The 19926-nt window shown below is 38.2% G+C and overlaps 1 protein-coding gene and 1 pseudogene across 1 annotated transcript; both read right to left on the bottom strand.

Annotated features, from left to right (window-relative positions):
• Positions 1–1095: 1095 nt before the first annotated feature.
• LOC134377070 (olfactory receptor 5G3-like) lies at positions 1096–2028 on the bottom strand. Its single transcript, XM_063095686.1, has one exon. The coding sequence runs from the start codon at positions 2026–2028 to the stop codon at positions 1096–1098; it is 933 nt and encodes a 310-aa protein (XP_062951756.1).
• Positions 2029–18218: 16190 nt separating this feature from the next.
• Positions 18219–19163, bottom strand: LOC134377074 (olfactory receptor 5G3-like; annotated as a pseudogene).
• Between the last annotated feature and the right edge of the window lie 763 nt (positions 19164–19926).

A 19926-nucleotide genomic window follows, 5' to 3' on the forward strand; every position in this document is an offset into this window, starting at 1 on the left:
TTTATTTAACCAAAGTTTAAGTGATATGGTACCTTCAGAAATGAAGACCCAAAAACCCAAGGAAAACTGTGCAGGTGTATGCTTAAATTTGATATAGATAATCGTGTAGAAATGTGACTGAACAAAAAAGGAGTGTGACGTAATAGTAACAAACTGAGAAGTCAGCGAGGCCTGTTTGTTAACATTCCTCTTGGCCTATGTGTAGAATCCCTTTCCCCTGGATACGGGGTGGGACATCAGTCAAATGAAGATCTTCCGGGGAAAGGAGAGAAGGTCACAGAGTAGCCTCCAAGGTGCCATATTTTGGGTAGTGTATTCTGAGCCCTGACACCACCTATCAATGACTCTATCAGGGGGTTCTTTCCGAACCAAAACATGAACAAATAACTCATTATTTCTAAAATAGTTACACAGCATTTCACTGAAAGGATGTATATTTCTCTTACTAATACAAATTCAGGTTGTTTCCTTTTATTCCCTCTACAAATGATGTTGCAAAATATGTACCTTGTTTTCACATTTCTCTATGAAAAAATATGTATCTTGTTTTCACATTTCTATAGCATAGATTTCCAAAAGTAAAATTACTATGTCAAAGGTTATATGCAAATTTTAATAGAAATTGTCAAATTACTTTCTGAAAATGTAGCTATTTGCACACACACACACACATATACACTTTCATATTAGGACATTAACACATTGTGAGCTACTTTTTTACAGTTGTTCTCTTACATTTCACTGTTTAACTTTTTATTCTTCTTTTTTAATTTATTTTTTTTTCAGTTTAACCTTTGACAAGGTAATTGACACCATTTTTAAAGAACTCTATTGACCTTTCCCTTATAACATTTGTTTTTCCTGTCTGATATGATATATCTTCTCACATTCAAGAGTATATAAATGTTCTCCTGAGAACTGAAGACTGAAGAAAAAATAATATAAAGGAGTATTTCTAGTATATAAGTGACCTGAAAACTGGCAGGCCCAGGAATTAAAGAGAGCTTCTAAATCTGAGTCCAGTATTCTTTTTGCTGCATTCTTGAATCAAAATTGGTGGTAGAGCACAACTAAAATTCTATTTTATCTACCATTTTAAAAGTTTTTCCTTTCAAACTTGCTCTTGAATGCACTTTTTACCTCCTTGTTCCTCAAGCTGTATATGAGGGGGTTCAACATGGGGATTACAACAGTGTAAAATAGAGAAATCACTTTATTGATATCCAGGGAGGAGCCTGAGCTAGGTTGAACATAGATAAAGAAAAGAGTCCCGAACAAGATGCAGATGGCTGTCAGGTGAGAGGAGCAGGTGGAGAAGGCTTTCCACCTCCCATCGGCAGTCTGGATCTTTAAGATGGCCACCAGGATGCAGACATAGGAGACCATGATGATCAGGACACTGAGTACTACTACAGCTCCAGCCAAGGCAAATAGCACCAACTTATTGATCCAGGTGTCTGCACATGCTAAGGAAAGCAGTGGGGAAATATCACAGAAAAAGTGATTGATGGCATTTGGACCACAGAAGGGTAGGCGAAAGGTGAGAACTGTATGAGTCATGGTGCTTATAAGAGCCATGGCATAAGGCCCTATAACCAGCTGGACACAGACTTGATGGGACATAATGAGTGTATACAGCAGGGGCTTACAGATGGCCATATACCGATCATATGCCATGGAAGCCAGGAGGAAACACTCAGTTGCCACAAAGAAACCAGAGAACCACGTCTGTACAGCACATCCCAGGAATGAGATGGCTTTTTTCTCTGCGAACATATCACACAGCATCTTAGGAGCGACGGAAGAGGAGGAGCAAATGTCTACAAAGGACAAGTGGCTAAGGAAAAAGTACATAGGAGTGCGGAGTCTGGGATCAATCCATATGAGAGTGATCATCCCCACGTTACCCCCCAGTGTGACGAGATAAACAAAGAGAAGCATGACAAAAAGGACAATCTTCTGATGAAGATGATCTGTGAGGCCCAAGAAAAGAAATTCGGCCACTGCTGTCTGATTCTTATCTTCCATTAGACATTTTGTAACCTGTTATAGCAAATAAAATATATATTTATTTTTTTAATTTATTTTAAAATTTTATTTTAAAATATTAAAAATGTTTTATTGTAAGACATCATTGGCAGATACAAATAGATTTTTAAACTAATTACAATAAAACATTACGGGATAATTGCTTATTAATGTGAACTATTAACACCCCTTACACTTATTTTTACATGTATTTTTACCACTTATTTTTACATGTAGAAAAGCCAACTATGCTGTCAAAGTTTTCTTCATGAAAAAATAATTCTTTCTAAGTTTATCATAAAAAAGAAGGCAATTATGGAAATAATGTTGGATTAATTGACAGCATTTCTGGGTAGTCATTCCTGTCAGTGGTACATAGATCTTGTGTCAACTTGAGCAACTCATACGTGATCTTTTCGGATTCAGTACCCTCTGTCATCAAAAGAGGAATCCAACCGTGTGATCTAAACTTCCTTGGGTTATAAAATTGTATCTGAAATAAGACTCACTCTCTGTTTGTTATCTTCAATGCATAGATAGTAACACCCACATAGGAATACAATTACTGGTAATATTGTAGGAAATTATTATAAATTCAGATCGCAATAATAGACATTTGGGATAAGCTATAGCAGAAATAAAGCCCTTTCAAGTTCCCGTCCGAATGGGATGGATAGTACCCTTCAGAATGTCATTAAGACAACATTCAGACCTGGGTATATTAATCTATTTCCCTTATAAAAGGATTAGAAAGGAAAATATGTACTAATATTAGAGTAGTTATTTAGCATGGAGGAGATTATATAGTAACACATGACACTCATATTTATACTTATATAGGACTGACCTTCAAACGAGAGATGACATTTATATACTCTTGACCATCCTGAAGACAGACGGGACACAAAGAAAAACAAATAGGGAATTCCAGATTTGGGTTGAATGGGGCTGTTAGCTCAGCTGATTTTATCTCCAAATAATTTCCATTAATATTTTTGATGAATGTATGAATACATTTTGTTCATCAGAACAACAGAATTATTGCTCCCAATTTTCTTTAATACTGTAAACCTATTTAAGGCATACATTTTGACAGGTAATACCTGTTTTATTAATAAAATATCTAAAATGTCAAATGTTTAATATTTTTGCTTAGACAAAATTTTCAGGTAAATACTATTTTTGTGACTCATTAGTCAAGAAGGAAGATAGCAAACTGTTTAAAATTACAGTGAGAAGGGCAAGGTTCTAGTTTCAGATGTTTATAATCAACTCAAATAATTTCTTCTACATGCAAAAGTGAAACATGCCACAGTCACATGATATAATAAGTAAGATGTAAAATTTGAAATGCAAGAGTGACAAAACAATACTTAAATAATGTTTAGGTCTCTTAAATTGTTATTGGAGAATAGATCTATGCAATGCATCTTCTACAGGATAATTGCTTATTAATGTGAACTATTAACACCACTTACTATTTTTAGAAATCTACAGCCTAGATGGGGAGACAGGACCTAGAAATTTAAAAAATCCTACAGCTCAAAGCAGTATTTGTTGGGTTCAAGGCAAAATATGCCACAGGATAAGGACGAATAAGGAAGGATCACTGTGAGCTAAGTGACTGGGAAAAATATTACTTTAATTTTATGTCTGAAACAGTTGTAAGTTTATACTGGAACCCACAAGCAATGGTTCTGGGTATTTATGGATGTACCAGGTAACTGTGTGTGTTGCAGTGAGAAAGCTCCTGCTTTCAGTCCTGCTGCTATTTAGTATGTGAACGTGGATAACACGCTTTGCCTCTTCTGTAAATAAGGGTGATGGTCTTTATGCCTTTTTAATCTCTAGCATTCTATGACCATAAGATTTTTTCTGAACATTGTAGGAGCTGCATATTTTTAAAGAATAAAAACCATGCCCAGGTTAAAAGGGTAAAAAAATCACATGTTTAGTCGTATGAAGAGCTCGACTAAACACCAAAGACCGCTCTCATCGGTATACCTGGGGTAGCAAGTTTACGTTCCTAAAAGTCAAATTCATTCTGAAGATTTTCCACTATATTTCAAAATTTATTTTCATCCAGAAACTGTGTGATACTCACCTATTTAAGGGAATTCTTTAGGTTTCCCCATCAACTGTATCAAGGGGAATGGAAAATCCCAGGGTTTTCTGGTCAGAAAGTCAGGTTAGAAGATTTAATTTCCTTCTTTGTAGTGACCTTCTGCAACAGGCACAGCATGCCAGGCTCCTGGTGAACAAGGTTAATCTCCATGCTGATAAGCCCAGAAGTAAAGAGATGCTCCGTGATCTTCACACTGACTCCTGTTCAGCACAATATAAGGGACACATGTTCTTGATAGTTTTAAATATTTTAAAGCCAAGTCTCTGAAGAACTAAAACCTCCAGAGCTTACACCTGAGGGACAAAATTAAAGTGATCTTATTAGCATATGTGCCAGGTTTATTTCCAAAATAATGTATTGTCTCAGGCAGAAGATTCCTGAGAAAACAATGTTTTTTTTTCCCTTTAGGATCCTCATTTAAGAAAAACAGACCCTCTTTTTTTCCACCTTTAGGGAGTGAGCTGTTAAGCAGCTAGCACCAGCTAGGGTAAAGTATTTTGCTGCCTGGATCCTGAACATGAACAATGTAGATTCAAATCTCAGATTCGCAGTTGTCACTTTGGGCAAGTGGTGTGTGGGGGGGCGGGGGGGGGGGTGCGTGCGTGCGTGCGTGTGTGTGTGTGTGTGCGTGCGTGCGTGTGTGTGTGTGTGTGTGTTTGTCTGGTTGGTTGTTTTAACTCCCTGTTCCTCAATATCCTCATTTTCAAAAATGAGGATAATCATATTACCTGGTTCACAGAGGGAGAATTAAATGATTAATGCAACATGCTCACAACATGAACAGGTATACACAAGATAACTACTTATTAACATCAGTTGCTACATTTAGAAACCTACAGCCCAGTTGTACAGGAAGGACTTAGGAATAAAAAGAAAATCTTCATTTTCATACCCTTAGTGTCCCACAGATCTATAAAAACAGACACACAGACCAACAGAAGGGAATAGAGAGCTCCGAAATAAACCTACACATACATGGTCAGCTAATCTTTAACAGGGGTGCCAAGGATACACAGTGGGAAAAGGAAAGTCTCTTCAATGAATGGTGCTGAGAAAAATGGATATCCACATGCAAAAGAATGAAGTTGGACCCTTGTCTTTTACCATATAAAAAATTAACTTGAAATGAATTAAAGACTTAAGTGTGTCATTTAAAACTGTAAAACTGGAAGAAAACATAGGGGAACATCTCCCTCACAGTGATCTTAACAATGATTTTTTTTTTACATATGACACTAAAAGTTTAGGCAACAAAAGCAAAAATTAAAAAGGGGGCAATATCAAACTAAAAAGCTTCTGCACAGCAAGAGAAACAATGAACAGAATAAAAAGGCAACCTACAAAATGGGAGAAAATATTTGCAAACCATACACGTTAGTTAATATTCAAAACATATAAGGAACTTGTACAATTCCATAGCAAAAAAACAAATAACCTGATTTTAAAAATGAGCAAAGAATGTGAATAGACATTTTTCCAGAGAAGACATACAAATGGCCAACAGATATATGAAAAAAAAAATGCTCAAAATCACTAACTATGTGAGAAATGCAAATCAAAACCACAATGATAGGTTACCTCATACTTCTTAGGATAGCTGTTATGAAAAAGACAGGATAAGATGGGTTGGTGAGGATGTGGAGAAAAGGGAATCAACACTTGTACACTGTTGGTGGGAATGTAAATTGCTATAGCCATTATGGAAAACAGTATATGGAGGTTCCTTAAGAAATTAAAAATAGAACTACCATACAATCCAGCAAGCCCACTTCTGGATACATGTTTAAAGGGTATGACATGAGTATCTCAAAGAGATATCTGCACCCTCATGTTTGTGGCAGCATTATTAATAATAGCCAAGATATGGAAACAACTTAAGTATCCATGGACAGATGAATGGATCAAGAAAATGTGACATACATACGTATATATTACACATGTGTGTATATATACATATATACATTTATTTGCATATATACATGCAATGTGATGATACACTTTGCATATAAAAATCTTTATTTGTCAATTAAATATTTTCAAATTAAAAAGAATTATCCAGACATAATAAAGTTCACCCACTTGTTTAAAAAAAGAAAAGGAAACTTTTTCAAGGTATCATTCGCTTGGAGATGAACAGAGGCAGGGAGTAAGGAACACTCAAGAAGATGGGAATGAAGGTTCAGGTGGGAGAGAACAAAGCATAGCATCTGACAAGGTAGTGTGATAGGCAGAGTAAGGTTCTCAAATATGTCAATATCCTAATACCAGGAACCTGTGAATATGTTACTTTCTATGGGCAAAAAGATTTTGCATATGTGATTAAATTAAAGACCTTGAGATGAAGTGATTATCTTGTGGGTCCAATCTAATCACATAGGTTTTTAAAAGCAGATAACCTTTCCAGGTTGTGGTCAGAGATGTAGGGAGAAATAAATGGTTGGAGATATGTAACTTTGCTGGCTTTGAGTATGCAGGAAGGGAGCCATGAGCCAAGGAATGTGGGGAGCTTCTAGAATCTGAAAAGGCAACACAATAGACTTTCCCCTAGGGCCTCCAGGAAGGACAGTAATCTTGCCAACACCACCTTGATATTAGCCCCGTTAGGCCTGTGTCCATCTTTTGACCTCCAAAATAACAAATTCATGGAAGACTGGCATCAGAAACACGGTAGAATAGGAGGGTCCTGACGATCCCTCCTTGCGTAGATGCAGGGACTCTGCACTAAAGAGTTTCCTTGAAGCACAAAGAACAAAAAAGTGGGTTTTTGAAGTTTTTTTTAACTTAGTCAACATTCCCGGTGGCTGTTGACCCCAGAATCAGTCTTCTAGCTTCTCCCTGGAAGAAGGGTATGAGACCTCTGTGAGCCTGAACAGGAAGGTGGGCACTCCCAATGTCTTCTTGTCCAGCTTACTTCAGTGACTAATCCAGGTCTGCAAATCCTCCCTGGAAGGACCTTATTAGACCTCTGTGATCTTGAATCAGAAGGTGGGCACTCCATGGGTCTTCTTCCCTGGTTCACACCAACCATAAATCCAGGTCTGCAAATTCTCCCTGGAATGAGTTTGTACACACATTGTGCACTCCAACCTTTACATCTCCCCCCTGAGTGTCTGGCTCCTAAACCAGGCAGCCTAGAAAGTGGCAGGGACTTGACATTCATGACTTTCTCTGGAACACAAAGAGCAAAGTAGTTGTGAACAAATGAACTAATGCTCCCAGAAGCTGTAGTCCCCAGGATTAGTCCAGCTTCCCACTTTTCCCTGGAAGGAATTTGTCTACATTCCTTTGCAACTGCTGCTTGAAGGTCTAGTTTCTTATTAGCCTGAATCCAAGAACCAATGGGGCAGATAAATAATTTTCCTGAGCCTGGATTGGAAGGTAGGTACTCCCTTAGCCTTCTCTTTCAGCCTGCTGCAGTGACAAACCCAGGTCTGCAGGTTCTTCCTGGATGAAGGTCATGAGACTCCCATGCCTGGATGGGAGGGTGGGCACTCCCCATGCCTTCTTCCGTGGCTTTCTCCATCAATAAATGCAGATCTGCAAACTCCTCCTGGATGGAGTGCCCTAACTTACACAGTCCCCACCCAGATGTGAGAAAGGGAGAGGGAGAGAGGGGTCTAGTGAGAAATTGGTAAAGGGCCACAAAAAATGTTTATATTGTGTAATGTTGAACACACTAACTATCCTGACTTGAGCATCACATATTGCACACAGGTATTGATATTCAACTATGTACCTCACAGATATGTATAATCAACTATGTTACAATAAACATTTTTTAAAAAGGAAAATTGTAAAGCCCAGACTGGATGGCTTCACAGCTGAATTCTACCAAACATTTGAAGAACTTATGTCAATCATTCTCAAATTCTTCCAAAAAATCAAAGAAGGTTGAATACTTCTAAATTCATTTAACAAAACCAGCATTACCTTGATGTCAAAGAGAGACAAGGACACTATGAGAAAATATATATATCTATAGATATATAGATATATATATAGGCCAATAACTTGATTAACATAGATGCAAAAATCCTAAGCAAAATATTAGCCTAACCAAATTTAACACATATTAATGGATCATTCACCCTAATGAAGAGGAATTTATCTTTGGAATTCAAGAATGGTTCAACATGTGCCAATCAATTAACTGATACACCACATTAACAGAAGGAGGGGGGAAATAATCATATAATCACCTCAATAAATGTAGAAAAGGTATTTGGTAAAATCCAATGTCTTTTTATGATTAAAAACTCACAACAAAGTGGTATAGAAGGAATGTATCTCAAAACAATAAAGGTCATGTATGCCAAATCTACAGCTAACCATATACTCAATGACTAAAAGTTCAAAGCTTTTTCTCTAAGATCTAGAACAGAACAAGGATGCCCCCTTTTACCATTTTTATTCTCAAAGTACTGGAAGTCCTACCCAGACCAAATAGGCAAGAGAAAGAGATTTTTAAAATACTAATAGGAAATAAAAAAGTAAAATTGTCTCTGTTTGCTGATGACATGATCCTATATCTAGAAAACTCTAAAGACTCCACACACACACACACACACACACACACACACACACACACACACACACACAAAAAAAAAAAAAAAAAAACCCTCTTAGAACCGGTAAATGAGTTCTGTAAAATTACAGGGTACAAAACCAACACACAAAAATCAGTAGCATTTCTATACATTAACAACAAGCCATTCAAAAAAGAAATTAAGAAAACAATCCCACTTAAAATAGCATAAAAAATAAAATACTTAGAAGTAAATCGAATCAGGAAGGTGAAAGATCTGTACACTGAAAACTATAAAACATTGCAGAAAGAAATGGAAGAAGACACAGATAAACAGAGAGATTTGAAGGATTAAAATGAGGGTACTTCAAAAAGTTCATGGAAAATAGAATTAAAAGATAATGTGAATCTTTCTGTGAACTTTTTGAAGCATCCTCAAATTTTTATTTTGGTGTTGTTAAAATGTCCATACTACTCAAAGTTATATACAGATTCATTGCAATCCCTTTCAAACTTTCAGTGTCATTTTTCACAAAAGTAGGAAAAAAATTCTAAAATCACATGGAATCATATAGAACCTTAATAGCCAAGTATTCCTGAGCAAAAGAACAAAGCTAGAGGGCTCATACTCCCTGATTTCAAAATATATTACAAAGCTATTGTAAAGAAAACAGCATTGCATTAGCATAAATAGACATACTGACCAATGGAACAAGTTAGAAAGCCCAGAAATAGATCCGAGCATTTATGGTCAATTGATTTTAGACAAAGGTGCCAAGAACACACAATGGGGAAAGGAAAGACTCTCCAATAAATGGTGTTGGAAATACTGGATATTCATATGCAGAAGAAAGAAGATGGACAGTTATCTCACTCCATATACAAAATGGATTAAATATTTATACATAAAACCTGAACTGTGAAATTAATAGAATAAAAATATAGGGAAAATCTTCATGACATTGATGTGAGCAATGATTTTTTGTATATGTCTCCAAAAGCACAGGCAACAAAAGCAAAACTAGACAAATTGTATTTCATCAAACTAAAAAACTTCTGCACAGCAAAGGAATAATTATCAGTGAAAAGACAACCTACATAGTGGGAGAAAATATTTAAAACCATACATTTGGTAAAGGGCTAATATCTAAAACACAAGCAACTCACACAACTCAACAGCAAGAAACAAAACCCAATTAAAAATGGACAAATGACATGAACAGATATTTCTCAGAAGAAGACATACAAATGGTCAATGGGTATATGAAAAAAATGTTTAACATCATTAATCACCAGGAAATGTAAATTAAAACCACAAGAAGACATCACCTCACATCTGTGAGAATGGCTCTTATCAAAAAGACATAAAGAAAGATTGGCAATGATGTGGAGAAAAGGGAATCCTTGTACGCTGTTGTGGGAATGTAAATTAGTAAAGCTATGGTGGAAAACAGTGTGACGGTTCCTCAAAAAGTGAAAATTAAATTACCATATGATCCAGCAACCTACTTCTGGGTATGTATCTAAAGGTAATGAAATCAGTATGTCAAAGAGATATCTGCACTCCCATGTTTGCAGCATTATTTACAATAGCCAAGGTATGGATGCAACCTAAGTGTCCATCAGCAGATACATAAGCAAAGAAAATGTGGTAAATATATACAATGTAATATTATTGTCATAAAAAAATGAAAATTGTCATTTGCAACAACATGGATGAACATGGAGGACATCATGCTAAATTATATAAGCCAGACACAAAAAGACAAATACCACATGATCTCACTTATATGTGGAATCTAAAATATTGTACTCAGAAGCAGAGAGTAGAATAGTGGTCACCAGAGTCTGGGGGGAAAAGGAGAGATTAAGAAGAGACGTTGGTCAAAGGGTACAATTGTTTAGACTACATTACAGTAAATACATTTATATGAAGAGCCAAAGCTAAAAGAATATGGAAATTATAGAATGGAAAAATAAATATCACAAGCAATGATAATATGGCAATGATAATAATGACTATCAAAAGTAAGATGTGGACAAAGAAACAGGTTGGTAGTTAGAGAAAGTAAACTCATCTTCTCATCTCACAGAAGGTTTTTATCAGAAATTGTTTAAAGCAGACAGCATTGCATGTAGAAGTACATTCCAAAAAGAAAGAAAAATTAACCACTAGAACTAAGAAAAATACTAACATAACCTAAAAGATTAGGGAATGAAAGTAAGAGGACATATATGTATAATGTTTGAACAGTTTTTCTTAGCTTGGAATTAACTGATAGAGCTTTAAAGTAATAATGCATGATTAGACGTTTATTATCTGCCATTCTGAAGGCACCAGAAAAGATAAAAATATATCTTATAATATTTTCAAGTTATTAAAGAAATATATGCTTTTACATACTTGGCAAAACATAGGAAGTGGAGGCACAGTCAGTTCTTCCCTGGGCAGGCCTTGGCGTGATGCCCCTCCAGTTACTGGCTGGCAAGAAGGAAGATTTAAGATCGGCTCTTAGCTGGAGGTCAGGCACTAGGTAAAATGCGGACTATGAGCTGTTTCCATCTGTTGTGTTGATTAAAACTCTTACAGCACATTCTGTTTGTGCTTCATTCTTACCATGCAGTGCCTATCAGCTCAACCTTCAATCTCCAGTTTATTCACTTCTTTGCTTAAGGATTTATTTTCCTGCTGCTTTTCTACCTGCCCCAAAAGCCAGAAGTACCAGAAAATCAATACTTCCCAGGAGCAGCTCTCAACCAGACTGACTTATGTGCACATTCTGAGACTCCCGGTCCCACAGGTGGGATTACTCTGACCCATGTTTTCTATACTGGCACCCAGAACCTCTAGCAGAATTAGTGCTCAGCTGACCACTGCAGGAACCTTTTTTTAAAAAAAATTTTTATTGACTCAAAATTGATTATACATATTTTGGGGTTTTAACATTGAGATATGTTGATCAAATCAATATTACTAGCATATATATTGTTACAAATCATAATTATTCTTTATGCCCCTTGTCCAATCTCTCCTCATCCCCCCACCCTCCCCCCTTCCCCCTCTAACTAACCTAGATTTCTTCTCTCCTTCTGAAAGAATAATGGTTACTTTGTTGATTTGTTGCCTAGATGATCTGTCCAATGCTGGGAGGTGTGTTCAGGTCCCCCAACATTATCATAGAGCAGAAGCTTTCCTTGTCACTCTGAAACGGGCTTTGTGGAGAAAGACATCCTCCTCCTTTCTTTGTCTCTGCTGGTGACCCTCCTTGTGTCAATGCTCTCCAGTGCCAGGCAGACCATCTGTGTGGTGGTTGTGGTGTCCAGCTGCTTTCATGGCAGTGATGGTTATTGTGGTGGCTGCGGTGGGCTGCCCACATTGAGGTGATATTTTTGGCATGCTCCTTGGTGCTGGCAGTGTGCCTGGTTGTGGGGAGTGTCTGGTCCCCAGCTCCATACCTCAGAACCCCAGGCAGGCCCAAGGCGCTGACACAGTGTGCCTGGTTGTGGCACGGGGGTCGAGTCCCCAACTCCAAGCCTCAGTTCTCAGGCAGAGGAGGCACTGGCAGTGCGAGTGGATGGGGGCAGAAGTCCTGTCCCCGGTTCCATACCTCATGTCCCCTGGTGGGCCCCAAGGCATTGGTGGTGTGCCTGGGCCAGAACTAACTTTTTGTCCTTTGCTTACTTCTAAAACTGGAGAAATTACTGTGGGAACCAGTACTTGAGCTGTGTGGTTAAGCTAAATTGCTGTTTGGCTGCTGTTTCCCTAGGGAAGGCTTTTTGTGCAGCTCAGGGTTTAATGGTTAGCCTTATAGGTACTTCTGGCTCTCCAGAGACTCGGTGCACCTACGTTGTGCAGAAACTCTGATCTGGGCCTGAGTTTTTTCATCAAACTGCACCACATACAATTCTGCATTCCCGACGAGTCTCCTCTGAGTGGTCCTGTGCTGATCGGAAGGCAGATCAGCTGTCCTTGCTGTGCCCCAGTGTACTCCGGGTGGGCCTGTCTCCCCCACCACCAGTGCTCCAAACACTTCCCATGGGGTGGGCCCTGCACTGGTCCCTTGTGATGACTCACCGGCCTCTGAATGGCTCCTGTTTGTCAGCTGTTATGGCTCCTCACTCCTGCGTGGGTCCACGGGAACCCTATTAGTGGTCTTGCTGTCCTGGGGGCCAGCAAATCTCTCTTCTCCCCTGCTGCCTCCAATTAACTCCATCTGAAGGGCACAGCTGTGGCTTCTGCCAGCTCCTGCTCTATGCACTCAGCAGCTCCAGCCTTAACACAGCAGTGGCCCAAAACTCTCAGAGCAGTTTTTTCTTTCTCTCATAATGGTTTCTCCCAACTTTATGAACTCCTTAGGTCTCTCTTCCTCTTCCCCTGAGCTCCAGTATCCCAGCTTGGCTGATGTTACATTTTTATAGTTGTAAATTGGTTGATTTGTGGGAGAGAGTCATGCTGGGGAACGTCTATTCTGCCATCTTGACTGGACTCCCTACAATAATCTTTTTATTAGCACATTAAAGAATTCAAGAAATAGCTGTTTACTACATATAATACTAAACATAACCACTAGAAGAGATAAAAACAGATTACAATATTTTCAAATTGTCAGAAGGAATACACACCCTTATAACACAATTTCCAAAATAAAAATAGGAAAGTCATATAAGAGAGTCATGGTTTATTACCACTCACTGCCTCACTTTCAAAATTCTCTATTGGTGCTTCCTTTGCCTCCCAAATAAACTACTTGCACTTGAACCCTTAAATCAGGGTTTGCGTCTATAAAAACTTAAACTAAGACAGCTGGTACCAGAAGTGGTTCTTAGGATGCAGATTGTTGAGATGAGATTCTGGAATCAGATAATTCACTGGATAGATAGCAACAAAAGCCCATTGCTAGTGGAATGAGGTGGTTATATCCATTGGTATGCCCTAGCATCACAAGTGCTAAGACTCACCTGCAGTGAATTGGGATGGGGTACAGGATAAAGATGTGCACCGGCATGTGCAATTATCTCTACCATGTGAGAGATATGGTGAGCAATGGTAACTACTGGACTATGAAATCATTGTTGTTAAATGTCATCAGTATACTAAAGGGTGAAAATAAACTCAGGTCATCCAATTTACAAGTCAGGGCATGGTGTCAAAGGCAGCATTATAAAAAGACCTTCATCTACAATTAGAGGCCAGACTGCATGAAAATTCAACCGAAGAACCAGTTTGTGAGAAGTATCAGTGAAGATGCTGAATTCACAGCCTCAGCAAGTCTCATGTAGAAAAGTCAAGACTCCAATAGGAAAAGTTGGATACTGAAAATTGGGATTAAGACATCCGTGTGGATATGCTTAAGATATTTCAGTTCTCGTGAAGCCTTGAACCTGCAGAAGTGGCCCTCTCTCCCTTGCTGGAAGATAGCAGCCTCCCTTTACCAGGAAACATAAAGAGGCCTCACCTGAGTCAGATGCTTCAGAGAAAATAATTGTTTTTCTCAAGATCTAGTGCTACCTCACTCATGGCTTTTAGATGTAATAACTAGAGGCAAGGCTCAGACTGGTGTGATCTGATGACAAGGGAGAATTAATTGGTTCTGCTTTCAGAGGAAAATGATTACTCACCAGAAGAGTTATTGGATTTGGCTAATATATATTAGCCAGAGCTGGAAAAAGATATGGGGATATATATACATCTTGAGGGTAATGTACTTAGGTTAGGACAAAACATAAAGCTACATAAAGATGACTTTACCAACATGGAAAATCTCTGGTGACTCAGAAATGAGCTTGCAGGCAAGGCACAAGGAGCTGATCCTAATACACTACTAGGATGTTTCCTTGAATCTTAGAGGCAATGTCGGCATACTTATAAGTGACACAGAGATACTTTTACTGCCACGGCAAAGTGTTGAGGAAGGAGCCCAAAGTCTCAGAGGTGTATGGATGCTTGAAAAGGATTTATTATATAAGACCAAAGAAGGTATCAGATTACCATATTCCCTGAGAAGAAACGAAGAACACTTCTTTCACTAAAGCAATAAAGAAAACATTACTATACCTCCAGTAAGGGATTAATATCCAGAATGTGCAAGGAACTCAAACAACTTCACAGTAAAAAAACAAATAATCCAATTTTAAAATGGTCAAAGGAGATGTGTAGAAATTTTTCCAAGGAAGACATACAAAAGGCCAACAGTTACATGAAAAAATGCTCAACCTCACTAACCTTCAGGGAAATGAAAATCAAAACCACATTGACATACCATCTCATTCCAGTTAGACTTGCTATTATCAAAAAGATGGAGAATAACAAATGCTGGCAAGGATGTGGAGAAAAGGGAACTCTTCTACACTTTTGGTGGAATTGTAAATTAGTGCAGCCATTATGGAAAACAGTATGAAGGTTTTTCAAACAACTACAGATAGAACTACCACATGATCCAGCAATCACACTTCCCAGTATATACCTGAAGGAGCGGAAATCATTATTTCAAAGGAATACCTGCAATCCCATGTTTACTGCAGCTCTGTTTACAATAGCCACGAGTTGGAACCAACCTAAATGTCCATTACTGAGAACTGAATAAGGAAAATGTGGTATATTTATACAGCGGAATACTACTGTGCACTAAAAAAGAATGAAATTCTGCCATTCACAGTAACATGGATGAACTTAGAGAAAATTATGTAAAGTGAGATAAGCCAGGCACAGAGAGAAATACCTAATGTTCTCTCTCATAAGTGAGAGCTAAGAATGAAAGAAGGAAGAAAATAAAGACCACAATAAAACATTGAACTTTCAGAGGGAGATAACAGACCTATAGCTACTAGAAGTGGGGAGGGGACAGGGATAGGAAATAACTGGGTCGGGAACACAAAGAATAGTTATGAGTTATATTTACAAATTATATATATATTTATATATATATAGTTATGATTTAATATAATGATGAACATGCTAATAATATTAATTTGATCATCACATACTGTATACAAATATTGATAGTCAACTCTGTACCCCATATATATGCATAATCAATTATATTTCAATTCAAAAAGGAAAAAGAAAAAGAAAAACATTACGAGAGGGATTCCAGCTTGATGAGAAGCTCAGTGATATGAAATGCTTCTATGGACCTACACTTCCTAGACTCAGTTGAGTACAACAGGATTCTAGAACACTTGAATCTAGAAATTAATGCCACCCCTAATGACATAAAGGATACAGCACAGGTTGTCATTATTATTTTTCTATTTAATTCAGCAGTCTGGCTTCTGCAGAAACTGGATGGCTCCTGGAGAATAACTGTAGACTGCCTCAAGTTCAACCAATAGTAGACCCAAAAGCAGTGCTATACCATGCATAGGATCATTTATAAGGTCTCCAGTACATGGTGTACAGTCAGTGATTTGGGGAATGTATTCTTTTCTATTCTGCTAGAAAAGAAGATAAGAGACAGTTTAAATTCATGTGAGATAAACAAAAATATTCATTCACTATTTTTTCTCAAAGCTACGTTAAGTCTCTTACCCTCCTTCATAAAATAGTCTGAAGATCTCTGACCACCTAAGCATCCTCAAAACATCATATGGATCCATTACAATGATAACATCATGCTGATATAGCAGTTGCTAGAGTTTTAGAGGCCTTGTTAAAATACCTGTGCTCCTATGGGCATGAAATAAACCCTATTAAAATTCAGGAACTTGACACTTTGTAAAATTTTTTACAGGTACAATGCTCGGGGGCATACTAGAACACACCCTCCAGAGTGAAATTTACAAAGAAAGAGGCACAGTGTCTTGGTAGGCCTCTCTAAGTTTTGGAGGCAACATATTCTATGGCTGGGAATATTGCTTCAGCTTGTATACCAGTGGCACAGAAGTCTGCCAGAATTAAGTGGGATGCATGACAGGAAAGGGCTCTGCAGCAGCTCCTATTTGCAGCACAAGCAGCCCTGTTGCTTGCGACACATAATAGAACAGATATCACGATGTTGAAAGTTGTCATGGCGAGAAAGGAAGCAGTATGGAGCGATTACAAGCCTCTGTGGGAGATGAACACAGGTCCTGGATTCATGAGCAAGTCCATGCCATTCGTTGCAAAAAAAATCCTTACATCTTTGGAGTAACTGCTCCTGGTCTGTTTCTGGGCCCTGATTGAGGAATGCTTGCACAAAGGGCATCATGTGGCCATGAATCATGTAGCCATGCATCCATGAGCTGGATCCTATCAGATTCTCTAATAAATGAAGTTAGACAGGCATAACAGCAATCTATCATATGATGAAATCGGTACACTTGGATTGAACCCAAGCAGAACCAAAAGACATGGGTAAACTATAATTCAAATATATATGAATAGAAGTTCTCCTTTTGTACCTCCAATGCCACTCCCATTGAAGTAATCAATGTCGACAGGTTGGTGTGTATCCATCATAGTTCTCCCTGTGTTCATAAGCACATGCATATACATGCACATTTTATTTATTATATAGGTTTCACCTTTTAAAAAATGTGATCAGTGCTGCACATTGATCTACAACCTGATTCGTTTTCATCTAACAGTGACCGTATACAATAATTCTCTCCGGGTCAGTCCATGAATACCTAATTAATTATTTTTATTTTCTGCACAACATTTCACAGAAAGAATATATTTTCCTTTTCTTCTAATGATAGATATTCAAGTTATTTAATTTTCTTTGCCACTACACATAATGCTGCAATATATGTAATTTTATGCACTGACTTTTATATTTCTGTGGCCTAGATTTTTAAAGGAGGGGTTTCTGAATTAAAAGCCACATAAATACATCATTTTAAATGAAAACTCTCAAATTATTTTTTGAAAATGGAGGCATTCACACTATCAGCAGTAAATAATGAGTGTACATAGCAACATAGCCAAATGACATCACCATCATTAAAAACTATGTTTCATCTTCATTGAAAGATACTGCATTAGCACTTTAATTTTTTCTTCTTTACTTAACCAAAAATGATGTTGAACAATTTTTTATATATTTCTGGCAATTTGCATTCCCATTTTTGTGAATTATCTGTCCATCATTGGCCCATTTACTTATTTTATTAGTAGCATTATGAATTTGAGTGTGTGCTTTGAATATTAGGGACACTACCTCATTGTTTGGCACATGTAAAGTGGTATTTTCTCTCATTTTATTATTTCCCTTCTAATACTGTCTATGGGTTTTTGATCATTCCTTCATAACTTCTAGCTTGCATTTCTGGATTAGAAAGTATTCACACACTGAAAATTGCACAAACATTCACTTAAGTTTTCTTCTACTATATTTTTACATTTAAATTCTCAATCAATTTCTATATTATTTTAACATCCCCATCATGTCACAGAGAACAAGACTGAGGCAAAAAATACTTGAGAACTTCTTCATGTTTAAAATAATCTGTGAACCGGCAGAACCAGGACTCACATGCAGCGTCTGATTCCCAGTCCAGTGTTCTCTCCATTATATTTTTTCATCAACATCTGGGGTACAACACAAATAAAGTCCTATTTTACCTACTTATTAGAAAGTTTTTCTTTCCAAACTTTCTCCTGGATGCATCTTTCACCTCCTTGTTCCTCAAGCTGTAAATGAGGGGGTTCAACATGGGGATTACAACAGTGTAAAATAGAGAAATCACTTTATTGATATCCAGGGAGGAGCCTGAGCAAGGTTGAACATAGATAAAGAAAAGAGTCCCGAACAAGATGCAGATGGCTGTCAGGTGAGAAGAGCAGGTGGAGAAGGCTTTCCACCTCCCGTCGGCAGTCTGGATCTTTAAGATGGCCACCAGGATGCAGACATAGGAGACCATGATGATCAGGCCAGTGAGTACTCCTATGGCTCCAGCCCAGACAAAAAGCACCAACTTATTGATCCAGGTGTCTGCACATGCTAAGGAAAGCAGCGGGGAAATATGACAGAAAATGTGATTGATGGCATTTGGACCACAGAAGGGTAGGCGAAAGGTGAGAAGTGTATGAGTCATGGTGCTTATAAGAGCCATGGCATAAGGCCCTATAACCAGCTGGACACAGACTCGATGGGACATAGTGAGTGTATACAGCAGGGGCTTACAGATAGCCGTATACCAATCATATGCCACGGAAGCCAGGAGGAAACACTCAGTTGCCACAAAGAAACCAGAGAACCACATCTGAACAGCACATCCCATGAATGAGATGGCTTTTTTCTCTGCAAACACGTCACACAGCATCTTAGGAGCGATGGAAGAGCAGGAGCAAATGTCTACAAAGGACAAGTGGCTAAGGAAAAAGTACATAGGCGTGTGGAGTCTGGGATCAGTCCATATGAGAGTGATCATCCCCACGTTACCCCCCAGTGTGACGAGATGAACAAAGAGAAGCATGACGAAAAGGACAATCTTCTGATGAAGATGATCTGTGAGGCCCTAGAAAAGAAATTCGGCCACTGCTGTCTGATTCTTATCCGCCATCAGTCAATTGTAATCTATCCTAAGAAAGAAAAGAATAAATTTTATTACAAGAAATCAATTATAAACAGCTACAAATAATATTTTAAGCCAATGAAAAATTATTTTAAACAAGTCTATAACAGACAATTGTGAAATATTGTTGAACTGGGAGATATTATTCCTAAAAACGGTGTTTGGGCGGTTGTGCAAAAATTCTGTGTAAACTAGGGCAGTTTTCCCTTGATCTCTTTGGATTCTGTACCCTCTCCTTTCAAGAGTCCAATACATGATCTTAAACTCCCTGACATTATAAAATTCTATTTGAAATGAGAATCACTGTTCACATTTTATCTTGCTGGATAATGTGATTATAAAACCCACTTGGGAATACCCATAGAGGGAATACAGAAAAAACCAATGAGATGCCCAGATCCTAAAATTAGGCACTAGGGAAAGGCTAAGCAGGGAAGCACCTGTTTTTAACCCTAACCCTAGCCCTAACCCTAGCCCTAGCCCTAACCCTAGCCCTAGCCCTTGCCCTAGCACTAGAAATAACCCTAGTCCAAACCCTAGCACGAAACCTATCCCTAGCCCTAGCCCTAACTCTAGCACTAAACCTATCCCTACCCCTAGCCCAAACCCTAAAACTAGCCCTAGCCAGAACCCTAGCCCTAACCCTAGCCCTACCACTAACCATAACCTTAACCGTAACCCTAGCTCTAAACCTAGCCCTAGCCCAAACCCTAAACCTAGCCCTAACCCTAGCACTAACCCAAAACCTAAG

Source organism: Cynocephalus volans, chromosome 4 (assembly GCF_027409185.1).
Source record: "Cynocephalus volans isolate mCynVol1 chromosome 4, mCynVol1.pri, whole genome shotgun sequence".
NCBI classification, from domain to species: domain Eukaryota; kingdom Metazoa; phylum Chordata; class Mammalia; order Dermoptera; family Cynocephalidae; genus Cynocephalus; species Cynocephalus volans.